Source organism: Phacochoerus africanus, chromosome 4 (genome assembly GCF_016906955.1).
Source record: "Phacochoerus africanus isolate WHEZ1 chromosome 4, ROS_Pafr_v1, whole genome shotgun sequence".
Taxonomy (NCBI): domain Eukaryota; kingdom Metazoa; phylum Chordata; class Mammalia; order Artiodactyla; family Suidae; genus Phacochoerus; species Phacochoerus africanus.
Genome location: NC_062547.1, coordinates 13,309,462 through 13,329,188, shown reverse-complemented (window position 1 = coordinate 13,329,188; position 19,727 = coordinate 13,309,462). Strand labels below are relative to the sequence as shown.

Sequence of the window (19,727 nt, the reverse complement as noted above, 5' to 3'; positions counted from 1 at the left end):
AGATGCTGCCTTTGTGGCCCTAAAAAAAAAAAGAAAAAAGAAAAAAGACAGTTTACGTAGCCCCAGCTTTCCAAGGTCTCTTTGGAATCCAGATCCACCCCGGTGACCTCCACCAGCGCCATGCGGAAGCTCTGGCCCCTTGATCTAACCCATGTCCTGCCCCTTCCCAGTTTCCCCGAGGGGAACTATGCATTTGTTGTTCACAAGGTCAGTACTACCATCTTCTTGGATGGGACCTCAGCCCCAGAGAATGGAGGCCAGGTGGCTGCCCAGAATCTCCTACGGCCTGACTACTCAGGAACGGTGTAGAGAACACAAAAACAGCCCAGGTGGACTCCCCTGAGATGTGCAAGAGATGAGAGAATAAGACCGTCAATGGCTTGAGCAGAATGGTCATTCTGTTAGCTTGAAGAGGAAACCAGCACAATCTTTTTTTTTTTTTTTTTTGCTGTTGTTGTTGTTGCTATTTCTTGGGCCGCTCCCACGGCATATGGAGGTTCCCAAGCTAGGGGTTGAATCGGAGCTGTAGCCGCCAGTCTACACCAGAGCCATAGCAACGCAGGATCCGAGCCGCGTCTGCAACCTACACCACAGCTCACGGCAACGCTGGATCGTTAACCCACTGAGCAAGGGCAGGGACCGAACCGGCAACCTCATGGTTCCTAGTCGGATTCGTTAACCACTGCGCCACGACGGGAACTCCAACAATCTCAATCACTCTCATCCACTATTACCATTCCCCACCACTGCTCTTCCCTGCTGCTTACGGTCTGGGCCAAGCCACCACCATCTTGCCCCTAGGTTACTGCAGAAGTTTCCTGATTGGTTTCCCCACCTCAATTCATGTTCTCTTTCAGTCTACTCTCCAAACAGCAGCCAAAGTGATCTTGTCAAAAACAGAAGACAGGGAGTTCCTGTTGTGGCTCAGCAATAACCAACCGGCCTAGTAACCATGACAATGCAGGTTTGAGCCCCATCCTCACTCCATGGGTAAAGGATCCGGCATTACTGTGGCTGTGGCATAGGCTGGCAGCTGCAGCTCTGATTTGCCCCTGGCCTGGGAACTTCCATGTGCCACACGTGTGGCTCTAAAAAGCCAAAAAAAAAAAAAAAAATTGAAGATAGGAGTAACCTGGTGGCCTAGTGAGTTAAGGATCCAGCATTGTCACTGCTATCACTGGGGTCACTGCTGTGCTGCGGGTTCAATCCCTGACCCGGGAACTTCGGAATGCTGTAGGCACAGCCAAAAAAACAAAAAAACAAAAAAACAGAACAAAAGTAACTGGCTGGATCAGCGAGCAGCACAAAGTTGAAGTGAGATCATGTCACTTCACAACCTAAAACACTCCCAGTGACTTCCAGTCCCAGAGCAGAAGCCACGGTCCTCACAACAGCCTATAAGGCCCCACGTGATTCGGCACCTTCACTGCCTTTTCTCTCCAACTGATTTCCAGTTCCATTACTCCTCCACCGCCAGGCTGGCCTCCCTTGTACTCATCAGACATGCCAAGCACACGCCCACCTTTCCCCTTGCTGCCCCTCTGCCTGAAATGCTTTTCCCCCAGGGAGCGGCTCACTTCTCTCACGTTATTCCTATATCCCCTTCTCGGAGATACCTTCCTTGACCACTCATATCTGAAAGTGTAGGCCCCCCTCCCCAAATAAGATGCCTCTTCATCCTCCTCTCTGCTTCATTTTTCTCTATAAAACCACCACTAATAAGACATATTCTATTCATTGATTTGCTTACTGTCTATCTCCCCACACGAATGTCTGCTCTATGATCTGGTTTTGCCTATTTTTATTGTGTTCACTACAGTATCCCCAGGACATACTAGGTATTCAAAAACCATCTGATCAACAGACACAAGAATTGTCTACGTTTTTTTTTTTTTTTTTGGCCGCACCCATGGCATGCAAAATTCCCTGAAGATAGGAGCCAGGGATCGAATCCCAGCCAGAGCAGTGACAAGGCTGGATCCTTAATTCATTAAGCCACCTGAGAACTCCGTGGATAAATTTTAGTGAGTGTTACAGTGGCCTAATATTTGGCTGTTTTCAATATCTAATGACAGTAGGGCAAGAAGAACAATACTTTTGCTTTTTTTTTTTTTAAGTCCACACCCACAGCATATGGAATTTCCTAGGCTAGGGGTCAAATCGGAGCTGTAGCTGCTGGCCTACACCACAGCCACAGCAAAGTGGGATCCGAGCTGTGTCTGTGACCTACACCGCAGGCTCACAGCAATGCCTGATCCTTAACCCACTGAGTGAGGCGAGGGATGGAACCCACATTGTCATGGATCCTAGCCAGGTTCGTTACTGCTGAGCCACAGCAGGAACTTCTGTTTTCTGGGTTTGGTTTTTTGTTTTGGCTGCACCCACAGCACATGGCCGTTCAGTGGTCAGGGATCAAACCCACGCAAAAACAGTGACAGGAGTCACAGAAGTGACAACACTGGATCCTTAACCTGCCGAGCCGTATTGGAATTCTTTTTTTTTTTTTTTGTCTTTTTGCCATTTCTTGGGCCGCTCCCACGGCATGTGGAGGTTCCCAGCCTAGGGGTCTAATCGGAGCTGTAGCTGCCAGCCTACGCCAGAGCCACAGCGACGCAGGATCCGAGCCGCGTCTGCAACCTACACCACAGCTCAAGGCAACGCCGGATCGTTAACCCACTGAGCAAGGGCAGGGATCGAACCCGCAACCTCATGGTTCCTAGTCGGATTCGTTAACCACTGAGCCACGACGGGAACTCCCGTATTGGAATTCTGAGGCATGAGTTTTAAAGAGCACAGCAGGCCACAGAGCTACATAGAAAAGCTCACCAACCTTGGACAGATAAACTCTAGATGGGTGAAGGGAGAACCTGAACACTAGAGGCAGCAAACCAGTCATCAATATGGCATTGGTACCTGAACCTGACTTTCAGATCATCCCAGACACAGGTACCCAAGTTCCCATTCCATATTTCTACTAACTAAATTATTACATAACCAATATCCATTCAGTGAGCACCTCATACGACACAGGCAATTTGCTAGCTAAAGTCTTTGACCTCATGGAACTTAGAGTCTCGAGAGTAAGTCAGGTGACAAAGAAATAAATAAGATAGTTCTGGATTCCAACACATATTATATAAGAAGAAAGATCAAATATGCTTGGAACAATAGAGAGGAGCTCAAGGTCATGGGAGACCTCTCTGAGGAAATGAAATTTGAGCTGAGATCAGAAGAATGAGAAAGAACCAGTCTTGTAAAGAGTAGAAGCAAAAAGTTACCCTCCTGAATATGGAAAGGAATCAGTTTATTGAAGGAATAGGAAAGAGGCCAGTGTGGCTGAAATGGTGGGGACAGGGAGGTGACTGGGAGAATCACAAGCTTTGTAAGGGGTGGGGACATCCTCGCCCTGCCCCCCAACATTCTCCAAAGGTAGTACCTTTCTTAGATCACAGGAAACCTGGAGAGGTTTTCTGATCAAAATCTCAATTCAGTACAAAAATTTGTTTAGCGCCTGCTGTGCACCAGTCCCTTCAGCTCAAAATAGAACTCGGCTTTTGCAGCTTCTAGACTCTAAGCCCAGTGATCCGTCAGCTTGGGCCATCGGGCCTCTCCTCTGTGCCCCTCCCCCCCTCCAAACCTCCTTCTGGTGGGTCCTGAGCCACATCCCCTCCTCAGCAGCTGCCCCCTGCACCCCCTCTTCAGCCCTCTCTTCTGCAGCTGCTTTAGTCTGAGCAAGGGGAAAGGGGTCTATTTAAAGGCACATGGGTAAGGGGGGGGCAGTACAGGGAAGGCTTAGCCTGGGCCCTGGATGGGCTGGGGAGGCCAGACAGCTGGTGACCGCTCTCCAAATGGTTTTCGGGTCGCCCGGGCCAGGCGGGTACAACGGGAAGGAAGATGAACCCAGGACGAGGCCGGGGTCAGGCAGGAGGGACCGGCTGTGATTGAAAGGTGCCACCTGTCAGACCGCCATGGGAAATCCGAGCTTCCCAGTCCCGGGGAAAGTGTTGCACCAACACAGGAGTAAACAATGCTCATCCTGGCCCTGCGGCTCTCGCCGTACGGGTGGGGTGGGTGGGGTGGGGTGGGGTGGCAGGTGGGGGTGGGGGCAGCTGGAGGTGGGGGCGGGGACTGAAGAGCTGGGGGCTAGAAGCCAGTGGGGCTGAAAGACAGCCAGGGAGTGAGGCCGCTCAGCTAGAGGAAGGAGGCAGCTCCAAGCCCCCAGGGCAGAGGCCCGTCAGGTAGGAGAGCCCTGGGCCCCTTTCTGAGTGCCGCCTCCATCCGCCAACCCCTCTCCCACCTTCTGAAGGCCGGGGGCCTCCGGTCAGGGCCCTGCAGTTGGTGAAATCCAGGTCCTTTCCACCTCTCTCTATGCCAGAGGTGCGGGGCTCAGCTCTGGGGGGCCAGGCAACTTAAGATCACCCACAGACTTGCCTGCAGGTGGCTATCCACGAGCACCTGACATGGGTAGAGAGGGCCTTGGGGGTCTTATCAGTTCCAGCTGGGGTGGGAAGCAGAGTCTCTAAGCAATTAAGAGTGGCATCTGCACAGTTCTCATCGTGGCTCTGTGGTAACGAACCAGACAGGTATCCATGAGGACACGGGTTCGATCCCTGGCCTCACTCAGTGGGTTAAGGATTTTGTGTTGCTGTGAGCTGTAGTGTAGGTCACAGACACCTCTCAGATCCTGCATTACTGTGGCTGTGGTGTAGGTCAGCAGCTGCAGCTCTGACTTGACCCCTAGACTGGGAACCTCCATGTGCCGTGGGTGAGGCCCTAAACAAACAAACAAAAAAAGAGTGGCCTCTGCAGGGGTTGTCCCTGGTGGGATGGGAGATGGTGGAAGCTTTAGGACCAGCAGAGGACAGACCAGGTGGCTGTGAGTTGTGGGGGTATTAGCAGAACCATCAAGTGTTGTCTTATACTTGCTGGGGCCAGGAACTCAGCCTCCTGGGTCCTTTTCCTCCTGGTCTGCCAAGGAAAATAGGAAGCGGGGAGCTCTCATTGTGGCTCAGCAGTGATGAACCTGACTAGTATCCATGAGGTTGCGGGTTCGATCCCTGGCCTCCCTCAGTGGGTTAAGGATCCGGCATTGCTGTGAGCTGTGGTGTAGGTCACAGATGCAGCTCAGATCCTGCATTGCTGTGGCTGTGGTAGGCTGGCAGCCGTAGTTCTGATTCAACCCCTAGCATGGGAACTTCCATATGCTGCAGGTGCAGCCCTAAAAAAACAAAAAACAGACAAACAAAAATGGATAGAGGAGCTGTCTGCAGTGGGCACAAGGATTCCTGGGGAAGGAAGGAGGAAGGAAAGTGGAGAGAAAGGGAGGGAGGAGATGGTCTCCTGTGCACTTAGAAGAGGCAGTCTGGACTCCTCAGCCCCACGTGACTGCCCTCCCCCTCCAGAGGGATGCCCCTCACCTTTGAAGGGGACACTGGCTGAGGAGCTGGTGGGGGCAGCATCCCTGCCACAGGTCCTGGACTGGTTGTCAGGTGACCTGGGTTCCAGGTACAATTTGGCCATTTCATTGCCCTCGGACTTTTGTCAAGGGATCAGCTCCCCAAGCCTGGAATTCCTAATCTGTAAAATGGGGCCGATAACACCTGTTCCAAAGGGTTCGTGTGAGGAATTTGCTCGGGGACGTAAAAGAGGGCACCGCAGCGCAGGCTGTGAATGGCTCTAGAATTGTCAATGCCGGGATGGGTGGTGTTATCCTGGTGCCTCCACCTCCGAGTTTCTTCGCTCCTCAGTCTATTTATGACAGGCCTGCGGGGTGGAAAGCTGAGGGGAGGAACACGCAGGATGAGTGAGGTGTGTTTGTCACCAGCCCTTTCCCTCTGCCATCCTAAGTTCATTGCATGTAGCTAAAGGGTCAAATGGAAGAGGCGCTCAGCTATGTCTTGGCCAAGTGCTCACACGCTTTGAGGTATAAAAAGGGCTTATCATCATCTTACTGGTGTTCCGCTCTCTTTGCCTTGTCTTACCAACTAAATGCCCTCACGGCTGAGTCAGAACCTTAATCTGGCACAGGGCTGGCCAGAGGCCAGCCTACACCATACGAGCCAATGCAGGAGTTCTCTTCTGGCGCAGCTGGTTAAGGATCCCGAGGTGTCAGTGCAGAGGCTTGGGTCACTGCTGTAGCATGCGTTCGATCCCTGGCCCAAGAACTTCCACATGCCACGGGGATGACCAGAGAAACAAACAAACAAAAATAAACAAAGCAAGCTGTTGTAAACCAAGTGCCCCTCCAGCACACTGCAGCGCCAGGCACATCTCAAAATACATTCTATGCATTGACTTCCTTAACTTTCCACTGTCCCTATGAGGTGAGACCTATTTTTATCTCCAGAAATCAAAACACAGGGAGGGTAAGTAGCTTGCTCAAGGTCACTGTGGAGCTGGGATAGCTTCACAGGAAGCTCCAGAATCCGTAATTTTCACCACGGCTCCATGCCACCTTGCCAACAAGAGTGCAGAGCAGGAAGGGGTGGCAGGGATCATTTAGACCAGCATTTGCCATACTTCCTGCTGCTAAAGGTGGCATGGCTCGAGAGGGTGACAGATGCACCTCAGGAAAAATAAAGCAAGGAGAAAAAGAAGCAAGCCAAAAAAAAAAAAAAAAAATCCATGGCCAAATAGGTATGGAGAAACGTGAATGAAATAAAGCTAAGGGAAGTTAAAGTCTCTTTACTGTGGTGTATCCATCTATCTAAGTGCTAATGAAGAGTTAAGGGTAGGCTGTTTCTGAAACAACCTTAGCCAGAGAAGGCATCTCCCTTTCCCCACCCCTCAGCCCTTATTAATGTCTTCAGAGACCCTAGTTTTTCAGAGAACAGTTTGGAAAGCTGATCTAGAATAATTCTGTCATTGCTTTAGCAACTGAGGCTCTTTCTAGAGAGGCAAAGAGACTTGCTGAAGTCTCAGACAGCTGCGTAGGGGTCAAGGCCAGCTCCCAGCTTCCTGATAATGAGCATCATTGGTTTCCCTCTATTTTTTTGGCCGCACCCATGGCCTGTGGAAGTTCCTGAGCCAGGGATCAAACCCATGCTACAGCAGTGACAACACCAGATCCTTAACATGATGAGCCACAAGGGAACTCCCCTTCTAACTTTAATACCGGAGCTGCTTAACTAGGAAGGGGCTCTGGCAGGAGGGGTGGAGTTGGAAGGCAGTGTGAGCATCTTTGAAAAGTCCCAGCCTGTTTCCTAGGGAAACAGTGGGCGATTGAATCCAGGGACCCCAGGACTCTGGTCTGGGGGCAGTGAAACGCAAATGGGTGTCAGGATCAAAACCCTACTCCTTGTATACCTGTCCTCCTCCCTCTGTCCCGGTTACCCAGGTGCTCTGGGTACTGTACACAGAACGATGGCACTGCAGAGGGCAGGAGGTATTTTTAGCCAGTAACAGGAGTGTCTACTTCTTTTACTGCCTGAGTCATGCCCTGAACACTATTCTGGGATTATTTTCTCTGTAAACAGACCCCCAAGAAGGGCAGAAGGATGAAGGAGCTGGCCCTGTCCCCCTACCCAGCTGTTTCTGTAACTCCAAGAGACTAATCGTCCCTCAGTGTCTGTAGGGGATGGTCCCAGCATCCTTTGCAGATACCAAAATCTGCGGATGCTCAAGTGTTTTATATGAAAAGATGTAATATTTGCATATAACCTATGCTCATCCTCCCTTATACTTTAAATCATCCCTAGATTATTTATAATGCCCAATACAATGAAAATGTTATGTTAATCATGTAACTAACATTGTAAACACGTACGAATGCTATGTAAATAGTTGAAGTGGCGGCAACTTCAAGTTTTGCCTTTTGGAATTTTCTGGAATTTTTTTTTTTTTCAAATATACACCATCCAAGTTTTGCAGAACCTGTGGAGAGGGGAGGCTGACTGTACATACAGTCCTTGAATAGGAAACCTCACGTCAAAGGGTCATAACCACTCTCCCCCCCCACCCCTGGCAGCTGAAGGGTCAGATGTCCCTGCAGAGGTTAGTTAGGGAGAGTCCCTTTCTGTTCTTCACTAAAGGAAACTCATCCATGCCCAGGCTCAGCTCTTCAGAGAACCACGCACAGGCTGACAGAGCTGGCCGAGACCCAGACACCAAGCTGGCGTGGGGTTTCCTAAGTCCCAGTTATTTTTATACCAGCTCCGTGATTTAGGTATTTTGTATTCTGTATTCTGCTTTCTTGAATGTCTTCCTTTCGATTAACTTATTTTTATTTCAATAAATGTATTTTTACAAGAAACTTTATATCACCACTGGAAAGGGAAACTCAACATCACTGGCCAGAAATAGAAAGTCACAGTAAAAATAAATACAATGTGATCAAAACCGTATTACTAAATTCTGTCTAGAGACTTCTGCCTACTTTGGGCTCTAAGCCTGAGGGCAACTGTCTCCACTAAAGTGAGGGAATAGCAACAGTTCCATAAGGGGTTCGAGATGGGGGCTAGCATCAAGTTGTAACCATCTCACTGACTTAGTCAAAGAGAGGCAAAATCAGGAGTTCCCGGACGTGGCGCATCAGAAAAAATCTGACTAGGAACCATGAGGATTTGAATTCGATCCCTGGCTTCGATCAGTGGGTTAAGGACCTGGCATTGCCATGAGCTGTGGTGTAGGTCAAAGACAAGGCTTAGATCTGGCATTGCTGTGACTGTGGTGTAGGATGGCGGCTACAGCTCTGATTGGACCCCTAGCCTGGGAACCTCCGTATACAGCATGAGAGGGTCTAAAAAGCCAAAAAAAAAAAAAAAAAAAAAGAGGCAAAATCATTGAAAAGGCATTATGTGGCACTCCTGCTGTGGTGCAGTGGGTTAATGGTCGGGCTTGTCCCTGTGGAGGTACTGGTTCCATCCCTGGCCTAGCACAGTGGGTTAAAGGATACGGTATTGCTGCAGCTGTGGCATAGGTCACAGACTCTATCCCTGATCCGGGAACTTCCATATGTCATGGGGGCGGCCAAAAAAGAAAGAAAGAAAAGGTATTATGTGATCCAATACTCTTTTTGTTTCTTTGTTTAGGGCCATACCCTCAGCATATGGAAGTTCCCAGGCTAGAGGTCCAATCAGAGCCACACCACAGCCACAGCAATGACCAGATCTGAGCCAAATCTGCAACCTACACCACAGCTCATGACAACGCCAGATCCTTAACCCTCTGAGGGAGGCCAGGGATCGAACCCACATCCTCATGGATACTAGTTGGGTTCATAACCCATTGCACCACAACAGGAACTCCAATGATCCAATATTCTTTAAAGCCCATGCTACAACCTGCAGAGGGCATTAGGTGAACATCTTCGGGCATCGAGCAAAGGTGGCTGGCTCAGCACCCCATTTGGGGGGAAGTAACCCCTTCATTTCATCAGAGGGAAAGTGGATGCTTGTGTCATGTGTCCGAGCAGGGGGGAACCCAAGACTGAACCACAGGCCTCCAGACTCCAAGGCCTTCGCCTGCAGAAAGGGGGCATGGCCAGGCCTGCTTGTCTTCTCTTTGCAGAGATGGAGCAGAAGAAAGGGAAGCCCTCTGAGGACGGGACCACTGTCTCCCCAGCCACGGAGGTCCCAGAGACGGTGGGAGGTGGAGCCTCTGCAGAGGACGAGGCCACAGGCCCAGCTGAGAGGTCTGTCAACGAGGGGCCTCCAGGTGGGGCAGGAAAGCGGGAGAGTGCACCAGCCAAGGACAACACATCAGCTGAATTCCAGGGGGAAGCAGATGGGTTGGATGAGGTCAAGGTGGAACCCAAAGGGAAGGCTGAACTTCAGAAGGAGGATGGTGGGAAGGAAGAGACCGACTCTGAACTCAAGGAGGCTGAGGGAAAAGAGACCGTGTTGGCCTCTGAGAACCAGATGGCTGATGAGAAAGAGGCCAAGCCTGGATCTAGGGAGAAAGCTAACGTGAATGAGGAGGCCAAGGCTGAGCCGAAGCAAGCTGCTGGGGAGCAGGAGGCCAACACTGGAGGCAGGGAGGCCACTGAGGAGGAGGCCAAGGCTGGAGGCGGCGAGGCCACTGGCAAGGAGGAGGCCACCACGGTCTCTCAGGAGGAGAATGACAAGACAGAAGAGCCTAAGGCTGAAGCCCAGGAGAAAGTCAGTGCTCCAGAAGCCAAGTCGGACTCTCAGAAGAAGGCTGCCATGGAAGAGGAGGCCAAGGCTGAACCGCAGGAGGAGGAAGAGATGAAGGAGGAGCTGGTAAGAGAGAAAGAGGAGAGGAGGGAAGAGGCCCCCACAGGAGTCCCCTCACCCCCCGGAAGCAGGCCCCTTCCCGCTCTATTCTCTTGGGAAAGTCCAGTCTTCTTCCCCCTGATGTCTAGCACTGGGGTGGGGGCTGCGGGGGTCCCAGGTTGCCTTCCAGATCTTTCTGAAGTCCTCGCCGAGACTTGGGCAGCTGCGAGCCCACACGGGTCATGTTGGTTCCAGGAGCCAGGCAGCCCTGATGAAGAGCAGAACCAGGGTGTAGAGGGAGAGTCAGAGGAAGGCGCAGGAGTGCCTCCCAGCTCCCCGGAGGAGTGGCCGGAGAGCCCCACAGAGGAGGGCGGAGGCCCCAGCCCAGGTGAGTGAGAACCCAGTAGCCCACGAATGGTGCAGGGGCCACCCTGAGGGGGCATGTGGGGAGTGCCCCTCAGGTCACCCCAGTTTCCCTCCCTCCCTCTGTTCCTTTCCCCCAGATGGGCTGAGTCCGATTGCCGAAGCTTCCGGAGAGACCAGTCCTTCAGCCAGGTAACGTCAAACTCCCGGAGCCCCAGCTCCACCCCAACCCCACCTGCTCCCTTGCAAAGTCTACCATCCCCTGGGCCTGGGCCTCCCCAGTATCTGATCTCTGAGTATGCCAGGAATCTTGGTTTTCAGCCCCTCAGCCTAGGGCAGAGTGTGGAAGCAAAGGGCTGGTGGAGCCTGACTGGTCCCCTCCCACCCTCTGCTGAAGCCTCGTCAGCACCTGGTGGCTCTTCACCAGGGTTCCTGGTCTGGCCACCCAGCACTGCTCCGCGGTGTCAGCATCACCCTTAAGAGCATGAGCAGAAAGCCTGCGTTTGGACAGTGACTCTGCCGCTTACCAGCTGTGTGATCTTGGCCGTATCACTTTGCCTCTCCTCCCTTGTGAAGTGGGCACAGTCACTGTACCCACTGCATAGGATTCTCGTGAGGCTCAAGTGATGGATGTGTGTAAAGCACTCAGCCCTGGAGTTCTCATCGTGGCTCAGGGGGTTAAGAACCCAACTAATGTCCACAAGATGCAGGTTGGATCCCTGGCCTCACTCAGTGGGTTAAGGGTCCCGTGTGGCCGTGAGTTGTGGTGTAGGTCACAGACGCAGCTTGGATCTGGTGTTGCTGTGGCTGTGGTGTAGGCCCGCAGCTACAGCTCTGATTAGACCCCTAGCCTGAGAACTTCCATATCCTCTGGATGTGGCCCTAAAAAGCCCAAAAAAAAAAAAAAAAAGCACTCAGCCCAGCACCTGGTGCCTGGAGGGTGCCGTTTAAAATGAGAGCCTTATTCTTGCCACAGCACAACTTTAGTCATTGTAAGAGTCTTTGTTTATTTCAAGCTGAAATTCACCTCCATGTCACCTCCTTAGGGAAAGGTAACCTTGGGGAGCTCTGTGGCCAGCCCAGCTGGGTGTTCTGAATTTCTCATCTCACACAGGTCCTAAAACCACCTCATCAGGTAGTTGTTCTTGTCCCCATTGTACAGATGAGGAAGCTGAGGCTCAGAGACTGACATGACAATCCCAAGATCACACAGCAAATAAGAGGCGAAGATCAGACCTCAGAGAGCCCCAGTTCTGCACACACATCCCGCCAGACCACATGCTCCCTGAAGTTAGACTGGGCCTCACTCTTCCCTCTCAACAGCTCACGACGCTGGGCGCAGAGGGAACATGGGCGAGAGTGGGGGCCACAATCTTGTAAGCCTCTTGAGACTCCAGGGACCACGCTCAGCCAGCCCCTGGCCTCCTCCCGGTTCCGCTGGTCCCAGCCCTTCTCACGCTTCTCTGATCTTTTCCCCCCACCCCTGCAGTGAATCTTCGCCCAGCGATGTACCCCAGAGCCCCACAGAGCCCCCGCCCTCACAGGAGAAGAAGAAGGAAAGGGCACCAGAGCGGAGGGTGTCAGCCCCTGTCCGGCCCCGTGGGCCCCGGGCCCAGAACCGCAAGGCCATCGTGGACAAGTTTGGCGGGTAGGATGCGGTGCCGGGGGAGCTGCTGGGCTGGGATGGTTGGAGGGGAAGGGACGGGGAGGGGGGATCCTGAGAGGCAGAAGGAAGAGCCCAGGCCCGGGTGGGAGTACAGACGTCTCCTCTGGGGCTGGGGTTCCTCTATCACGGGACCCTCCCACCTCTCTCGCCTTTGCAGGGCAGCCTCGGGCCCCACCGCCCTGTTCCGGAACACCAAGGCCGCGGGGGCTGCCATCGGCGGTGTTAAGAACATGCTCTTGGAGTGGTGCCGGGCCATGACTAGGAACTACGAGGTGCACAGGACTGGGCCACGGGGTGCGGCAGGGACCCTTCCCCAGGGCGGCTGTGCTGGGAGGATCTGAGTGATGCAAAGCCCGGGGCGGGGGTGGGCAGGCGTGGAGGGGGGCAACGTCAGGCCCTCTAGCTGAGGCTCACCAAGGCCTCTGGGGCCCCTGCTTGCCCGCAGCACGTGGACATCCAGAACTTCTCCTCCAGCTGGAGCAGCGGCATGGCCTTCTGCGCCCTCATCCACAAGTTCTTCCCCGATGCCTTTGACTATGCTGAGCTGGACCCCACAAAGCGCAGGCACAACTTCACTTTGGCCTTCTCCACGGCAGAGTAAGCCCTCCCGGGGATGCAGAGGTGGCCGGGAGCTCCAGGGCCGCCTACCCAGAACCGGTTCTGCAGATGCTGGTTTTCCCAGTGCGGATTTACAGGGACCACGTAGTGCGGTGGTCAGGGAGGCACTGTGGCCACACATGCCTGTCTCTAAGAGGTATTTCTTGATCCCTGGGAACCATTTCAGGACATAGCAATGGGTGAAAAGGGCAGAATCTCTGCTTGGCTGTGGCTCACATTCTAAAGGAGAGACGGATCCTGAACACACTTCCTGTGAAATATAATGTAGGGGGACAGGTGCCATGAAGAAAGTTCAGGAGGGGTAAGGGTGATTGCAGAGATTTGGGGCCAGATTCTGACTCTGCTGTTTGTTAGCTGTGTGATGTTGGACAGGCTCCTTTACCTCTCTGAACCTCCATATTCTGATTTTTTTTTTTTTTTTTTTTGGCTGTACCCATGACATGGGAAAGTTCCGAGGCTAGGCACCAGATCTGAACCACAGTAGTGACAATGCCAAGTCCTTAACTGCTAAGCCACCGGGAAACTCCCATATCCTGATGTTTAAAATGGGCACGAAATTCCTCATTTGCAGGGCTATGGTGAGTAACAAGTAAATAATTAAAAAAAGTTTCTATGACAGTGCTTAACCCTTCACCAGCACTTCAAAAAATCTCAGCCGCTCTTCCTATTTATTTATTCACTTTTGCTTTTTAGGGCCGCACCCATGACATATGGAAGTTCCCAGGCTAGGGGTCAAATCGGAGCTACAGCTGCCAGCCTACTCCACAGCCTCAGCAACGCAGGATCCAAGCTGTATCTTCAACCTTCACCACAGCTTACGGCAACACCAGATCCTTAACCCACTGAGAGAAGCCAGGGATGGAACCCACATCCTCATGGATACTAGACGTATTTGCTTCCATGCGCCACAACAGGAACTCCTGTTCCTATTTTATAATGAATGCTATCACAGTTATTATGATAATTACTCACTGTGGAACCTGGTGAGGTGGATTTATTGCTGAGGGGCAGCTGGGCCGGGGAGTGGGATGGTGTCAGGATGGAGAAAGGGGTGGACTGGACAGGCAGAAAGGGGGTGAGGAGCAGTGTGCCCAAGGAAGAACCTAAGAGGCAAAGATGGGGCTCCCATGTGGTGGGGAAGGGGAGGCATTCCCACCACCAAAGCCAGACTCAGCCAAAGGCTTCCATCTCTGCCCACGGTGAGGCCTGAGTCCTCCCTGATGGCACTGGGGCGCCTAGGAAAGGCTTGACAGGACTATGCAGAGGGTGGGCAAGGAAGCAGCTCTGAGGTCCTAGAACAGACTGCTGAATGCATTTCTTTCTCTCTTTTTTTCCTTTTTAGGGCCACACCTGCAAACATCTGGAAGTTCCCAGGCCAGGGGTTGAATTAGAGCTGCAGCGGCTGGCCTACACTACAGTCACAGCAATGCCAGATCCAAGCTGCGTCTGTGACCTACACCACAGCTCACCGCAAAGCCAGATCCTTGACCCACTGAGTAAGGCCAGAGATCGAACCGACACCCTCATGGATACTAGCCGAGTTCATTTCCACTGAGCCACAATGGGAACTCCCCCATTGCATTTCTAAAGCTCTGGAACAGGGAATAAGTCATTGAGGATGTTTGCAGCACCTGGGCTGGGAGGCTGAGCCCTCTGGTCTAGTCCAGGCCTGGCCACCAATCTGCAGGGAAGCCTGGAGCAGCAATCTTCCCCTTTCCAGGCTTGTGTGTCCCCACCAGCAAAACAAGAGGGTTGATAGTGATTTGTACTTTTCAAGTGGGTCCCTCCTCCCCCGCAGATGCCTCAAGCAAAATATTAAATGAATGCCCAACATATTAAACAGATTTAAGTGAAGCCTTTTTAGGTTAGGAGAGGTTCCTGGAGCACAGCGGCTTAGCACTCAACCCCCTGTTGCCGAGGTGATCCCTGAAGCATGTCCATAGGGCCCTAGGGCACCAAGGATGCTATTTGAAAACCACCAGACTTGACGCTCCAGACAATCCCTTACGTCATCTTGCCAAGGGATGGGGTGAGTGCCCTGGGGTGGGGGGACTAGGGGGGGTCAGGATCACCTTTAACAGTGATGACAAGCCACAGGAATCAAGAGTGATAAGGAGTTCCCACGTGGTGCAGCAGGTTAAGGATCTGGTGTTGTTGCTGCAGCAGCTCAGATTGCTGCTGCGTGGGCTCCATCCCTGGTCCAGGAAATTTCACAAGCAGGAAAAAAAAAAAAAAAGCGTTCCCATGGTGGCGCAGCAAAACCAAATCCAACTAGGAACCTTGAGGTTGTGGGTTTGATCCCTGGCCTCACTCAGTAGGTTAAGGATCTGGTGTTGCTGTGAGCTGTGGTGTAAGCTGCAGACATGGCTTGGATCTGGCATTGCTGTGGCTGCGGCGTAGGCTGGCAGCTGTAGCTCCGATTGGATCCCTAGCCTGGGAACCTTCATATAACACGGGCGCAGCCCTAAAAAGCAAGAAACAAAACAAAAACAAACAAGCAAAACAAATTAGAAAGAACAAAAAAGGTCGACGGGGTGTCAGGCACTCTGCTAAGTGCTTTTCTTGGATCCTCTCATTTGATGTTCACAACTCTCCATGTAGCTACAAGCAGAGACGTTATGTGAGGTTTGCGCAGGAGCACTATGGCAACACTGGGATGGAAAGTGAAACTCCTAGCCAGGGCTGAGAGCTCTTGGTGAACATCAGGAGGGCACATGGCTTGGCGCGGAGCAGGTGTCCCTGGCCTGTGGGGCACGGGTCACTGTCCTCCTCCAGCAGAGCCACGGGAAGGCAGAAGGAGTAATCAGGCGAGGATGACAGGTGGCAGGAGGCATCAGGCAGCAAGAAAGGATGCTTGGGGATAGAGAATGGAGAATAGACCTCCACCCTCCATCCCCCCCGCATCTCTCTATGAGGAGCTGAGTTTGAATCCGACCACCTCCTTCCTAGCTCTCCGACCCTCGGCAGCCACCTGAACCTCTCTCAGGTTTGGTGCGAAGGTTAACTGTGCAAAGTAAGGGGACCCTTGGCACAGCCGTCACATCCCACTGGCTTCCTTCTGGAACTTTCCTCTGATTCCCATGGAACAGCCAGTGCTGGAGCCCCTACGAGGTCTCCATCAGCTGTGCTGTTGGAGGAACCTGACTGGGCTCCCCAGGCCCAATGGGAACAAAGCTTTGCCTCTCCTGTGTCAGGGGAAAGCACTGCATTGGTTGCAGGGAGCTTGTCCCATTCTTCGAAATCTTCCCAGTCTGTGCTCCTCCCCCACTCCCAGGCCAGTCCAGCTTAGGTTTCAGCCCAGCTGTCTCAGCCCCAAGAGCAGATTTTCACTGGGACCCTGGTTTCACTTACTGCCAGCACCCATGGCGGTTTGGCAGGCAGGGACTGCTAAGACCTGGCTTCAGGGCAGAGATGCCAGAGGCATCGGGCAGGCTTGCGGTTGAGTCCCAGCTGTATCACTCGCTTTGACCTTGAGCAAATCACCAAAACGCTCTGAGGCTCTGGTTCTTGTGCTGGTTGAACACAGAGGGGTGGGGTAAATGAGACCATTCACGGGGAAGCACTTGATGAAGCCCCTGGCACAGGGTGGCAAGGCAGGAACAGTGGTTCAATCAGATGGTGTCACCTCAGCAAAGCCAGGAGTAGCATGTGACCCCAAAGAGCAGCTGGGAAGTTAGAAAAAAGACTTGCTGCTAAGTACCATGCCTTTGCTCAAACACATTAAGCACTCCTGCCTCAGGACATTTGCATAAGCTGTTTCCTCTGCCTGGAATCCTCTTCCCGCAGATTTAGTCTCTTTAAGAGACCTTTCCTGAGCTCCCTATTAAAAATCCCTTTGGAGTTCCTGTGTGGCTCAGTGGGTTAAGGATATGGCGTCACTGCAGTGGCTTGGGTCATTGCTGTGGCACGGATTTGACTGGCACGGATTTGATCCCTGGCCCAGGAACTTCTGCATGCCACAGGTGAGGCTGAAGATAAATAAATAATTTAAATCCCCTTGAACACAGAAACACATGCTTGTCTCCCTTCCTGGCCTTATTTTTCTCCATAGCAGCTCTCAGCATCTGCTGTACCACTGATTTCCTGTGTTTGATGACTGTCTTCTGCCACAAGAAATGTCAGTGACATGGGGTGGGGGTTGACTTTGATCAGTGAAGAGTACCGGAGTTCCCGTCATGGCGCAGTGGTTAACGAATCCGACCAGGAACCACGAGGTTGCGGGTTCGGTCCCTGCCCTTGCTCAGGGGGTTAACGATCCGGTGTTGCCATGAGCTGTGGTGTAGGTTGCAGACGCGGCTCGGATCTCGCGTTGCTGTGGCTCTGGCGTAGGCCGGTGGCTACAGCTCCGATTAGGCCCCTAGCCTGGGAACCTCCATATGCCGAGGGAGTGGCCCAAAGAAATAGCAAAAAGACCCCCCCCCCCCAAAAAAAAGAGTACCTAGCACATAGTAGGCCCTCAATAAATACAGAGAGACTGAATGGAGTTGGAGAGTTTGCAAATACAGGCCAACACTCTAGCTAGGACTGGGGTTCTGTCCTTTAAACTCTTCCTGAGAGGCCTCCCGTCCAGAGAACAGAGACAGGAGCACGTGGAAGGGGCGGGTTAATGCAGAACTACAGACCAAATGAAGACACAGGAAAACGAAAACACGGGCTTTTAAGTTCCCATTGTGGCCCAGCGGTAGCAAACCTGACTAGTATCCATGAGGACTCAGGTTTGATCCCTGGTCTCGCACAGTGGGTTAAGGATCTGGCATTGCCATCAGCTGTGGTGTAGGTCACAGACGTGGTTCAGGTCCCATATTGCTGTGGCTGCGTCACAGGCCTCAGCTGCAGCTCCCATAGCCTGGAAACCTCCACATGCTGCATGTGCAGCACCCCCCCCCCCAAAAAAAGGAAAACACAGGCTTTGGAATCAGACCAACCAGCTGAGTGTGAGTCTTAACTCTGCTGGGACTCCCTTATCGCAGCTGTACAGTGGGGTGGTTGGCCTGGATGACCTCCTGGCTCTGAGGCACACAGTTCTGGGGGTTTTATTCTTGCTGGGCTGCACTCGGCCCCCCGCCCCAGCTCCCACATCCTCCGCCGTTGGCTCTCTGCTCCTCACCCCTCCTCACCCCTCCCCATCCTGCCCCTCAGGAAGCTGGCTGACTGCGCCCAGCTACTGGAGGTGGATGACATGGTGCGGCTGGCAGTGCCTGACTCCAAGTGCGTCTACACCTACATCCAGGAGCTGTACCGCAGCCTCGTGCAAAAGGGGCTGGTGAAGACCAAGAAGAAATGAGGGGCCGGCCGACCTGGTAGGCAGAGCGCCCAGCTGATCCGAGGCTCACTTCTGCTCCATGGAGGCAGCAGCAGCGCTGGGGCTCAGGCAGGCGCAGATGGCACCAGTTTTAACTACATTAAAAGTTCTTTTGTAAAATCTGGTCTGGCCCCTCAATGCTTCCTCCCTACCCTTCCCGGGAACCTCTCTCACCTGGGATCATAAACTCAGGCCACCTGATAGAATTTTCTTAAATCATATGATTTCTTGATTTTCTTTTCTTTTTCTTTTTTTTGTCTTTTAGGGCCTCACCAGTGGCACATAGAGGTTCCCAGGCTAGGGGTTGAATCGGAGCTACAGCTGCCAGCCTACGCCACAGCCACAGCCACACGGCATCCGAGCCGCATCTGCAACCTACACCACAGCTCAGGGCAACACCGGATCCTTAACTCACTGGGCAAGGCCAGGGATTGAACCCACATCCTCATGGATGCTAGTTGGGCTCATTAAGCATTAAGCCATGATGGGAACTCCTGATTTCTTGATTTTCATATCAAATCCACTTGATATGATTTTCTCAACAACCATGAAGGGCATCTGGGAAAGGATAGCAGCCTGGGTCCCACCACTCACTAGCTGTGTGTCCCTGGGCCAGTGAGTTAACCTCTCTGAGCCTCAGTTTACTGTCTAAAGAGGAATAACAGGAGTTCAAACTCATGGAGGAGCTGTGTGGGTTGAATGAGACCTGCAAGAGGACAAAGAGCCTCACCTAGGGCCTGTCACCTAAGTGTTTTGTAAGTGGTGGCCCAAAGTAACAACACATCTTACATTTCCAGCCATGGGTGGTACTTTCCCAATGCTTTTGCTTCTGTCCACACTTCTGTCAGGTTAGGGAATCCGAGGGCAAGGGCCAGAGTAGAAGATTCTCTAGAAACGTCTCGCATATTAGGCTAGTGGGGCCTGGGGCGATTCCCTTGATTCAGTGATACCCTATATTCTGTCTCTTAAAAGCCAGTGATTATCCAGGAGCTTAGAACCATTGCACCCAGAAAGTTCTTCCTTCGGGTTAAGATAATCCCTCCTACTCTGGCTGAAGTTTTGGCTTTTGTTTTTCCACTGCTCCTTATAACTGAGAGCTGAGTTATAACTTCCTGCTAACAAGCCTTCCTGGCTCTATCAGCCACTCGGCAGCACGTGGGCTGGTGAGAACAGCTCACGAAGATCACAGACACAGAAACCAGCCAGCGTGGCACTGTGGCCAGAGGTGTGCCCTCTGCCTTGACTGGCGGCGTGGACCTGGCAACCCTCTGAAGCTGTGCCTTGGTTGTTTCACCCATAAAATGGGGATGTTACTATTGCGGACGTGTTGATGACCCCTCCGGCCGAGGGTGGCCTGGTCCCTCATGGCCAGCTTTCCCCACAAGGCTTGGGGTTACCAGAGCCAAACATAAATGGAAGCAAGGTCACATCTTTTATGAGACTGCAGCTAGGAGTGGCTCAGTGGTAACAAACCCGACTAGTATCCATAAGGACAAGGGTTCAATCCCTGGCTTAGCTCAGTGGGTTAAGGATCCAGCATTGCTGTGAGCTTCAGTGTACTTACGGAGGCTGGTGGCTGCAGTTCTGTTTCAATCCCAAGACTGGG

General features: G+C 52.6%; 1 protein-coding gene across 1 annotated transcript; it reads left to right on the top strand.

The window, feature by feature from the left end:
* The first annotated feature begins 4,138 nt into the window (after positions 1-4,138).
* SMTNL1 (smoothelin like 1) lies at positions 4,139-18,241 on the top strand. Its single transcript, XM_047775693.1, has 8 exons — positions 4,139-4,238; positions 9,508-10,199; positions 10,428-10,560; positions 10,676-10,727; positions 12,025-12,183; positions 12,359-12,473; positions 12,647-12,798; positions 17,959-18,241. The coding sequence occupies exons 2-8, from the start codon at positions 9,510-9,512 to the stop codon at positions 18,101-18,103; spliced, it is 1,446 nt and encodes a 481-aa protein (XP_047631649.1). The 5' UTR covers positions 4,139-4,238; positions 9,508-9,509; the 3' UTR covers positions 18,104-18,241.
* Positions 18,242-19,727: the final 1,486 nt, after the last annotated feature.